At 38.4% G+C, this 12,151-nt stretch overlaps 1 protein-coding gene across 1 annotated transcript in view; it reads left to right on the top strand.

Annotated features, from left to right (window-relative positions):
* Positions 1–888: 888 nt before the first annotated feature.
* LOC123880032 (hepatic leukemia factor) overlaps positions 889–12,151 on the top strand; it is a 60,808-nt gene continuing 49,545 nt past the window's right edge. The window contains exons 1-2 of the mRNA XM_045927925.1: positions 889–1,074; positions 2,342–2,380. Of these exons, the coding sequence (XP_045783881.1) occupies positions 1,062–1,074; positions 2,342–2,380 (52 nt within the window). The 5' untranslated portion in view covers positions 889–1,061. The remainder of the gene's footprint in view (positions 1,075–2,341; positions 2,381–12,151) is intronic.

Raw genomic sequence — 12,151 nt, forward strand, 5'->3', positions numbered from 1 at the left:
CTGACTGAATTCCAAAAGTCGGCGGTTCAAACGCCAGCCGTTGCACTGCTGTCGTATCTACTCCTAGCACAAGCTTTACGCTTAGTTGAGGAGAATATTAGTCATGATTAATATTCTTTCAAAAAATCTTCTACGAGCTAAAGAATTGTGACATGCGGACAGATGGACAGGCAGATAACAAAGTGACATTAATAGGGCTCCGATTTTACCCTCTGGGTACGGACCCCTAAAAAACCTACGCTAGAAAAACCTACTCCAAGCTGGGTAGGTTGGTCTAGACTCTAGATAGTAGCTACTAGCAGCTAGCTAGGTAGGTGCAACCCGTGCAACATCGCATTAAAACATCATCGTATTTGTACAGCTATTCATTGCCTTTTGTACGTCGCGGCTGTACAGTTTATGTACAAACTACAAATGCACGGCTTTAAGTAGGAACCTGCCACTACCTAGGTACTTAGATACTGTTATTAATCTCTCTGTAGCTAACCTATTTAACGCCTGTACTATAGCTACCGCGCTGGTCGCTAACTGTGATCTAGTTCAAGGCTAAATGATTGCTCGAGGCCATCACGTATCTTTAATAACATTATCTACTCAGTACTACAGACAATGCTCCGCGCACTCCGAACTGCACCGACCGGTTACAAATACAAAGTTTTTATTCAAGTAATCGAGGCAGTGCGATTACGTCAATTATGTCACAGTTGTAATCATTCGTGGGAGTTGTAAACAAAATGTACTCTAGCGCCATCTGTGCGGTCGCGGGCGCGCGTGGCCGTCACGTGCGGCGCGCGCACTGCTGCACCGACGCGCGCCCGCCGACCAATGGCGGCGCGCGCTGCTTTACCGACGCGGCCGCCAAGCGCCAATCGCGACCGCCGCCCTGCGGCCGTCGCGCAGCCACCGCGCGCACATGTGACCGGACTCTACTTCTATAGTGTCTTAATTCATTACTTAAAAAATATTTTTACAAGTTTCTACCAGATCGTCTCGTGAGAATCTAATTGGAAATTTGTAGTATTTGACGGTGCTATATTACTGTGAAGCTATTTTAGTCGGCGATGAGTCGAAAGGGTGAGTCCGTATGTTAGGTATATTTTTCCCCGATAGGCCCACGTGTTGACTAGCGCCGGTAGTGAAATTGCGGCTGGAACTGGAACTTCGTGGTTCCGACTCGAACGTGTCGAAGCTACAGCGCGCGAGGTAGTTACGTGTGATTATTGCAGATGGCAGTACAAACTACAACCTCATATTATTTAAAAATATTTTTTATATATTTTAGTATTATTAGAAAAGAAAGAAGGGTTTGGAAGACAAAGATCTCCGATTAATAGGAATCCTCTATTGGAACAGGAAGCGGGCGTAAAAATAGGGGGTAAACTTTCGGACAGGCGGCCGATAACTGGAGGTGTCTTACAAGGCTCTCCATTACTCTTCAATCTGTACTCTGAAGAGATCTTAACAGATTTACTAAGTTCTATTCAACAAGGAATAATTAATATACCTACTGGACCGTTTAAGAAAATTAATTCTAGTATCTTAAGTTAGTTTAAGAAAATTCTTAAACTGGACAGTTTAAGAAATTAATTCTAGTACCGACTATTCTCACAAATTAGCCGATACTAGAATTAATTTCTTAAACTGGACCCTTTCAAGTAAAGATTTTTATATGTATAAACCTGTGAGGATGATACTGCCATTGTCGCAAACAAAATACCGTAAGCCTACGTTGTCGTATTAGTTTACAAATTGCGAAAAACCAAATTAAATTTGAATTTCGCGGACAGACCCGTTGCTTCCACCTTAAAAAGAGAAATCGGCAGTTGCCTGAGACCTATGCAAATTATTAAACATTTACTGTAATTGTTATTGTTATAAATTATGTTAAAATATTGGAATGCATGAAATAAATGACTAAATGCCTGGGACTAAGTAGGTACAGACCATAGAGAACACATTAAATTTAGAGTCTTCTCTTTCATTCCTTGTCTCTGCTAAGCACGACACCTCGATGGTTCCTGGAGAAGCGGAAATAATCTTACCATAGAGAGTGTGTGTGCCGAAAACAGATGAAAGAAATGACTATAGAAGTAATAATCAAATTTTAATATTGATTGTGTAGTTTTATTCCCATATAAGTTAGCCGCTTGAGGCATATTAGCTTTGATGCTCAAGCGGAGGAAGCGAAGAGAATAATCAACTTTTATTTTATGTAATGTGTTTCACAATTTAAGGGATAAATGTTTTTCTTTCTCTCTTCTTTCATAACTTTACTTGTTTCACATATTTATGACGACGACGAATACATTTTTCTAACAAACTATTTGGTTTTTTTTTTCAGATTTCCTGAGTCACGGGGCTAGTTTCAACAAAAAATACGGTCAGTAAAATAGTTTGTTAAACCTCTAGTAGGTACTAGGTAGGTATACCCATTAAAACTACATAAAAGTCTGTCGAGCATTTCAGCTAAGAAGAGCCGCGTAAGGTCAAACCTGTACCTACCTATATTGGATAGATTTATGGTACCACCTAATATTTTGTTGGTATAAAAAACCAGAAGATAAATTTTAGAACAAGCTAAAATTGCACGAAAAATTGTTATAAGTATGCATGGTTCTACTCAGTTGAAATGCATTAGGTATTTGTAGATAGTTTCCTACAGTACATTCACCTACCTCGTCGAGCTTAGCTCAAAAACACGTCCGGAGTCTGTATAGTGTGCGAACATCTTTAACATCCAATTATATGACGCTGCGAATGTACAATACGAAACAAAACTATGACTCTTATATATTACATAATATTATGTTGTTATACTTATTAATTGACTAACATTTTAAAAAATTATGTATTTCGATACTTTGCCTGACGAGATAATTTTAATAGTTAGGTACTTTTATAATATTTTGGGGATAAAAATATAAAACTTTTTACTAACCGACTTCAAAAAAGGAGGACGTTCTCAATTCGTCAGAATCATTTTATTTTAAACTAGCCGATGCCCGCGACTTCGCCCGCGTGGATTTAGGTTTTTCAAAATCCCGTGGGAACTCTTTCATTTTCCGGGATAAAAAGTAGCCTATGTGCTAATCCAGGATATTATCTATCTTCATTCCAAATTTCAGCCAAATCCGTCCAGTAGTTTTTGCGTGAAGGAGTAACAAACATACACACACACACACACACATACAAACTTTCGCCTTTATAATATTAGTGTGATTTTGTATGTATGTTCCCCGATTACTCAAAGACGCTTGGACCGATTTGGAATTGTTTTTTTTTGTTTGAAAGGGTATATTTGGCAGGTGGTCCCATATAAAGGTGAAGATCTAATGACTACCTTCGGAGATAGAGAACAGAACTCCTCAGTGGATAAGACTAAATTGATCGCGATCAGTGTAATAGCTTAGTAATAAACAGTAGGTTTAAACTAGGCATAGCATATTTTAGTACAGTGGAGCCACTAAAAATTGTGAATAAAAATTTCCAAAAAAAAAAACTGAATTCAATAACAACAAACACTAAAAAGTAAAAAATTAATTTCTGTTTCTACACTTGTAATGTATGTAATTATATCTAAGTTTGATATTTTTTACTTTTTAGTGTTTGTGGTTATTTAGTAACGAGGCACACAGTACGGACAGCAAGGCAGCCGGTGTCCGCTGAGTGGCCGTGGCTGCCTCGGCGCTGTCGCTGGCATTCGACCTCGCGACTCGGCCACGCTCCCTCCGAGATAATATACTGCAGGTCTAAAGTGGATTATTGCCCACTTAGGAGGTCTATAATAGATTTATCAAGTTGCGCGCCGACCGCTTGCCGCGCATTGTGCGACTCACAACAGCGCAGTTGCTCCCGCCTACAATTTCATATCTAGTGTAACGAAGCGTTACATGTTATATTGTATTTATATTATTATTTTATCTTTTTATTATTAAAAATCATATTTTTAGATATAATTAAGTATATTTTTTAATTGTATGCAATAGTCTATAAAATTAAGTGTTGCAATTACCGAACGCATATTTTAATGGCGTCCTGTTTTCTAACGTCAGCCGACTTTTGACGACTGAAGTTAGCCTGTTTGACAGGAGCTCAGACAGGCCCGGCGGACATTAAACGCCGGGCGTGTTGATTTTTTTTGTTGCGTCCATCCGATTGAAGATGGGCGCGACACCTTTTAAAATGCGTTTATTGCTTTTTACAATGTAATTATTCAAATATATATAGTGCTACTATGCTCCCGTTAAAGGGTAAGTTTTGGATGGTACTTAAAACAATGTAAATCGTAGTTATTGCGTTGTCATTTTTCCGCCATGTTTCATACTTAGTAATTTTTCAAATTTCGATTATTTTGTTAGCTTATTGTAATAATCATAACCTTAGTAGTTAATTTTACCCTTTGCATTAACTAATTCGTAGTTTATTCATTAGTAATTTTCACGTAGATTGCATCATCATTTAAAATTCTCAGCCGACCCTCATTTTTATATTTTTTTGTTAACAATTTCGTTCTTTTATTATTTTTGGGCCTTCTGTCATTTATTTAGCCTACTTAATTGTAAACTCCGTTCTGGTTTTCTAACACCGGCAATTCTACCACGTCGAAGTACTTATCTTGTGTTCGACGAGGCCCGGGTTCGATTCCAGAACGGAGATTGATACACCAGATGATAACCCATCTTGGTTATCAATTTCAGGAGCGGAGTTTGGACTTTAAAGCAGAGTTTGGACTTTAAGGCTACGTTTGTGGTTAAAACCTTCAGCACGCCCATCCACGTCAGCACCGTTGGGATCCCACGGCCAAGACTCGCTGACCAATACTCCGCGCCTCACACCACCTAAGAGGCCATCGTCACAGGGGAGTACGGTCTCACGCACCCTAAGGAATTTGCCGAAATCGACCTATACCACGACCCTACAAATTTGTGTGCCACCGACTAGCTTAGCCGCGGTAGTTTCTGTACCATTTCTAAACTTAATTGTATTATTAAACTTTACCGTGTGCTAATCAATCTTTCATTTTTTTAATTTTTATTAATTTTTTTAACACCCGGTACACTGGCGCCCTTCACGTGGTTGATTTCTGCTTTTTCTTAGTGGTATAGTGATGGTTTTGTACGGTGCGTGTTTTGTTTTTGTAAAACGCTTTTATTTTATTTGGTTTGCAGCAACTGAAGTGAATGCAGCAATTTTATACTAAATAAATAGTTCTATTAGTTTTCATATTGCATTTTTTTCAAGAAGGTTTATAACTTATCATATAATTTTGCATACATACCTACCTAATGTTATTTTAGAAGTTGTGTACGTATTAGTACCCACCTTCGCATTATTTGTCAGGTATTTTTGCATTTCATTTTGTTCAAGTCTAGTATTGCACTAGTAGTAAAGTTCGTATTGTATAATTTTGCTTACATATCTACCTAACCTTATTAATAGAAGTTGTGTACGTCCTAGTCCACACCTGCGAGTTAATAGTTAGGTATTTCCTATTTCATTTTGTTTGTCTTGTAAATAAGTACGTATTGGTACCTACATGCGTCAGAATTATAAAGCTGCGTTTACACCAGTTGCATTGTATTTTTTGTTTGATATTTTTTTTTTCCTTTTGCAGTTAATTTTTTTTTTCAAACCAAAGCGTTCTGTTAAATTGATTGTAACAGAACGGAGTATTTTTCTTTCTAAATATTTTTTGTGCCATCCACAACTTTTCTCTAATTTTTTTTTCGGATTTATATTATATTAAATGAACTTATTACTTTTGTTTATTTGTAATAATATATTACAGAAATATTATTTAAGTATTTTATTATATTATTTTATCTTGTGTGATGCACTATTTTTATGTGCACATTATATACAAACAACTATTTAATTTTATTACATTTTATTGGTTTTTTTTTGCTAGTTACATTCACTCTCAGCCTTTAGGTTATTTTTACTTTCTTTTTTATCAGAGTCATAAGCCGTATTAGGCATATGACTCGATTATTTTTATGTAAGGAAAGAGTCATAAACCGCAATAATTATAGGTATATGACTCCATTTATGTCAGGTGAAGAATGTTTACTGGATTATGAAAGGTGCGAAAGGTGAGGATTTATGAAAGGTTGTATGAAATGTAAGACTGGGAATTATAGGAAAGTAAATTTAATTTATAAGTACGGATTTTATTTTTAAAATAAAATCCTTACGAACGAAGGGGGGTAATGTAACGAAGCGTTACATGTTATATTGTATTTATATTATTATTTTATCTTTTTATTATTAAAAATCATATTTTTAGATATAATTAAGTATATTTTTTAATTGTATGCAATAGTCTATAAAATTAAGTGTTGCAATTACCGAACGCATATTTTAATGGCGTCCTGTTTTCTAACGTCAGCCGACTTTTGACGACTGAAGTTAGCCTGTTTGACAGGAGCTCAGACAGGCCCGGCGGACATTAAACGCCGGGCGTGTTGATTTTTTTTGTTGCGTCCATCCGATTGAAGATGGGCGCGACACCTTTTAAAATGCGTTTATTGCTTTTTACAATGTAATTATTCAAATATATATAGTGCTACTATGCTCCCGTTAAAGGGTAAGTTTTGGATGGTACTTAAAACAATGTAAATCGTAGTTATTGCGTTGTCATTTTTCCGCCATGTTTCATACTTAGTAATTTTTCAAATTTCGATTATTTTGTTAGCTTATTGTAATAATCATAACCTTAGTAGTTAATTTTACCCTTTGCATTAACTAATTCGTAGTTTATTCATTAGTAATTTTCACGTAGATTGCATCATCATTTAAAATTCTCAGCCGACCCTCATTTTTATATTTTTTTGTTAACAATTTCGTTCTTTTATTATTTTTGGGCCTTCTGTCATTTATTTAGCCTACTTAATTGTAAACTCCGTTCTGGTTTTCTAACACCGGCAATTCTACCACGTCGAAGTACTTATCTTGTGTTCGACGAGGCCCGGGTTCGATTCCAGAACGGAGATTGATACACCAGATGATAACCCATCTTGGTTATCAATTTCAGGAGCGGAGTTTGGACTTTAAAGCAGAGTTTGGACTTTAAGGCTACGTTTGTGGTTAAAACCTTCAGCACGCCCATCCACGTCAGCACCGTTGGGATCCCACGGCCAAGACTCGCTGACCAATACTCCGCGCCTCACACCACCTAAGAGGCCATCGTCACAGGGGAGTACGGTCTCACGCACCCTAAGGAATTTGCCGAAATCGACCTATACCACGACCCTACAAATTTGTGTGCCACCGACTAGCTTAGCCGCGGTAGTTTCTGTACCATTTCTAAACTTAATTGTATTATTAAACTTTACCGTGTGCTAATCAATCTTTCATTTTTTTAATTTTTATTAATTTTTTTAACACCCGGTACACTAGCTACTGTTAGATTTAAGGACCTATAGTTCGCGACAGGTCGACATGGCATTTGGAATATCGATTTTTCGATCCAGTTGCATGGTGAATTGTTTTCTGTATCCTGCATCATCAGGGTAGAGCAGTTGGGACTTGCTCGGTACCTACACTATCAGTTCACCACAAACAGTTCCTGAACCTTCGTGACTCGGGCGCGCAGCCACAGGGCTAACTCCTTGACCCTGCAGCATCAAGGCTAAGGAGTTAGATCCATATTTTTTCATGAGACCAACTCGCAAAAATTTTCTATTGTTTAAAAAAAATTCAAATCGGTTCTGAAATCTCGGAGAAATCGTTGTACCTACATAATGTTTACATTTGTGTGTGTATTCCTACATAAGAATGATACCTAGGTAGGTATGCTATGCGATATGCTAGGTATCGTACAGTAAAAAGTACGAATTACAATAGTCGAAGAAACCAGGCAATTGCGAGTCACACTCGCTCACCAAGAGTTCCGTACCTTAGATTAGAAGGTTACGTGTAATTATTTTGTTACTTAAATTATCCTCAACTGCAAATAAAAAAAACTTGTGCTATGATATGCCTACTGCTTCTATTTGAATAATTCTAGGTCAACTGGAAGTACCCTATAGGTTTTGATTCCCTTGACACGAGGAGGTCACGTGTCTAATCAGTGATAACCAGTCATATTAATAAGTGCAAGTGTAAATTAAAAATTTATAACACCCCCGACAAGTGAAGGTTACAGTAACTAGAAAAGAGCTGATAACTTTCAAACGGCTAAACCTGAACGGCTGATTATAGCTAAGAACACTCTCGATCAAGCCACCTTTCAAGCAAAAAAAACTAAATTAAATCGGTTCATTAGTTTAGGAGCTACGATGCCACAGACAGATACACAGATTCACACGTCAAACTTATAACACCCCTCTTTTTGGGTCGGGGTTTAAAAACCTTAATGAAAAATAATAATATAATGATGGTTGCGCACGTGAGCCGCGACCCACGCAGTCCGCCCAAACGCCGACCTGCTGCTTGGGCGGAATCCGTAGCGAGAGGGCTTCGAGGAGCTGGCGGGTAGAGCGGCGTCATTGCGCTTCTGATGCGCTCACAGGGTGCACTCAACCTAAGTCCGTGACCACAGCGGTACTATATTACCTACTAGCTGATGCCCGCGACTTCGCTCGCGCGGATTTAGGTTTCTCGAAATCCCGTGGGAACTCTTTGATTTTCCGGGATAAAAAGTAACCTTTGTGCTAATCCAGGATTATCTATCTTCATTCCAAATATCAGCCAAATCCGTCTTGTAGTTTTTGCGTCAAGCAGTAACAAACATACACACACACACACACATACACACAAACTTTCGGTTTTATAATATTAGTGTGATAGTAAAGTTTCAACTGCTTTCATTTAAGGTGCATGACACGGGTCTGCCCGCGACATTCAAATTTAATTTGGTTTTTCGCAATTTGTAAACTAATACGACAAAGTTGGCTTATGGCATTCTAATAACGCCAATGGCAGTATCATCTCCACAGGTTTGTATAAAAATCTTTACTTGAAAGTGTCCAGTTTAAGAAATTAGTCAGAGTATCGACTAATTTGTGAGTAATTCACGTCAAACTCATTATTTCCTTACCTGAACACTTTCAAGTAACGATTTTTATATAAACCTGTGGAGATGATACTGCCATTGGCGCTATTAGAATGCCATGAGCCTACTTTGTCGTATTAGTTTACAAATTGCGAAAAACCAAATTAATGTTGAATGTCGCGGCTAGGGCCGTTTAATGCACCTTAAGCCGAGTCCACATGAAAAAGGACCCTGGATGGGTTCGAAACTAGTCGGGCTTACACCGACTAAATATGTGAGTATTAGTAGGTACATTCTGTACTTAAAATGCTTTCATTTAGTTATTTACTTTTCTTGTTAAAAATGATTTGATGTAATAATGAACCCGTTTCGTTCGCCAGCTTCTTGGCTATTAGCTTCACTCGCTAACGCACCCGAAGCCCCGTAGCGAGGACAAACAAGGTTTACAAATATACTGCGATAATGAATAATTAATTAAATAGGTCATTTTGAATATTTGGTGTATTGTAGCTTAGGAGCTTCAACGCGAGTCATGCCACGAATTAACCTAAGCTACGCGCTGTTAGGTGGACCGTTGAAAAGTTTGGTGCCTAAAAAAACATATTATTACATATAATGACAGTTACAGTTATTTTCGTTATATAAAGGAATAAAAAAAAAATATCTACTGTAGATTTATTTTGTTTTTAACCCCCGACCCAAAAAGAGGAGTGTTATAAGTTTGACGTGTGTATCTGTGTATCTGTCTGTGGCATCGTAGCGCCTAAACGAATGTACCGATTTTAATTTAGTTTATTTTTTTGTTTGAAAGATGGCTTGATCGAGAGTGTTCTTAGCTATAATCCAAGAAAATCGGTTCAGCCGTTTGAAAGTTATCAGCTATTTTCTAGTTACTGTAACCTTCACTTGTCGGGGGTGTTATAAATTTTTAATTTACACTTGTTTGTTATGTATTGTATCATACTAACATTACTTTCGTAAGTACTTTAATAAACCTTAACACAAATTGGAATAAACAAATAATATATATAAAAGATATAAAAACTGCAAAGCACAAATTTAACCTTAAAATGTATTCAATATGCGTGAATATCGACGAAACAATACGTTAACACATAACACATGCAAATCCTCGAATAGAAAACCTCCCCCTTTTTATCCCGCTGTAGCGAAGCTCAAAAGGTGGGTTATGTGTTTGACCTGTATGTACATATGTATATTTCCTATGTCCGCTAGGCTGGACGTACTGAACGGCGGTTCTGACTGAAAAAGATGCAAGGGCTTTTCTTCAAAACTTTTTAAATTACTCCTTAAAAATCGGTTAAATAAAGTTAGTCCGCGTAGCTCTCGAGGGACGGACGTAGCTTCGTAGTGCGTAGCACGCCGTAGCGTGTTCCCTACTGGACTGCGGGCCCGCGAGGGCCAGACCTTCGTTATTTTATAAAAGCTGAAAGTTTCTTTGTGCATTGTCCCCGACACAGGGAAGAACGCCGGCGACTACGAAGTTTGGATGATGTTGGCTTTGGGAGGAAACAGGTGTAAAAAATCTTCTTACTTTGACGTCAGACTTCGGAATAGTATTAGAAATTACGTCATCACTTAGTACCGTGGCAACCTCTTGCCAGACACCCCTAAACTTTTAAACTTTAAGGGTGTGTGGGGGTTGCCACGACTCTGTGCCTGGCAATGCATAACGTGATTTTAATACTATTCCTAAGGGAATATAAAAAGTTGTTCTCTGACGTAAGATTTTTACCCCTTTGTAACCTGTTATCTCCAAAGCCACCATGATCAAAACTTCATAGTTGCCGATCGTTGTTTCCTCGGTTGGGGGACAGCACACAGAGAATCAACTTTCAGCTTTTATAACATAACGAAGGTCTAGTCCTCGCCGGCTCTTTCTCTATAAGGGCGTCCCTTCAAAATACATTTCATTGTAGAAATGCCAATAAACGCACCAACATCAATTAATTATTATTATATTGTCATCCTTACATGTGGATGAGCACTGTTGGACGTAGGTCTTGTCCGACGTGGGGCACCGCACCCCGTCCGCAGCTTTCCTCATGCAGCCACATCCGCCGCCCTCCGTGTCGTCGGTCCACCGCGCTGGACAGCACGCATGTACGTCATAACGTTACCTACAAGGCTATACATGCAAGTGAAATCTCACTATAATAGTATTTTTAAAGTAGGTATTAAGCAGAACTTGTGGGTATTCCTCGCGGCGGTGGTTAAGTGGAATTAAATCCTTGGGTTTTGTATACGTCGGTAGTTATATCGCTCGCCGGAGCTGCTCTTTGCGGCTGTGTGAAGTGCATGCAACAGCGATTACTTAGTGGAGGTTATAACTTAACATAACATGCTGATCTCGAATGAGAATGTGTGAAGTCTGCCTCCGCACTCGGCTAGCGTGGTAGAGTATGTATAGTATAGTGAGCGTACAAGAAGATTGGATGTAAGAAATAAAACTTCTAAAGTTCTTTCATTTGAAAACTTCTAAACACCCAAATTTTTTAATATATTTTGAATAGAATAATTGAATACGTATTTTCGCACGTCCCGGGAATCGAACTCGACCTCTTCACTGACATGCCAACCGCTGGACCATCGAGGCATAGGCCTACAGTACGAATAGGTACATCAATATAATGAATGCCTACGTAAACACTAACGAAATACAACCGTTTTTGGCGAATGACGCAAAGAAGGCTTTTGTTTATTTCGTAAATACTTTTGTAATGATTGGTAGTTGACAGGGTATGTCGGGCTAAACTTGCAAAACATCATGACGTAGATAATTTGTGAAAAGTTCCCATCTTACCCGATTATGTTTTACGCGGTGGAAGCGGGTGAGCTGGAAGGCGATGACATGTTGATTAACTTCATATCTCTACGCGGTGGTAGCGGAACTCTGCCGGCATAGTATCGACAAGATTTTCCAAAATTATTCTTAGGATCGAATCTCATACTTTACTACCACTGAGTACGCGAGCTTCTCACGGCGGTCTAGCCTAGTGGTAAACGATGATACAGTGTAAGACGGTAGCGGGTTAGCAGCTTGGTTGAGGTTTTGTAGGCTTTATTGCACCCAGATCCCCACTGTCAGTTTCTACGAAGATCGTACCAGAGCATAATTCAGTGCCAGAACGCTAA

Source organism: Maniola jurtina, chromosome Z (genome assembly GCF_905333055.1).
Source record: "Maniola jurtina chromosome Z, ilManJurt1.1, whole genome shotgun sequence".
NCBI lineage: Eukaryota > Metazoa > Arthropoda > Insecta > Lepidoptera > Nymphalidae > Maniola > Maniola jurtina.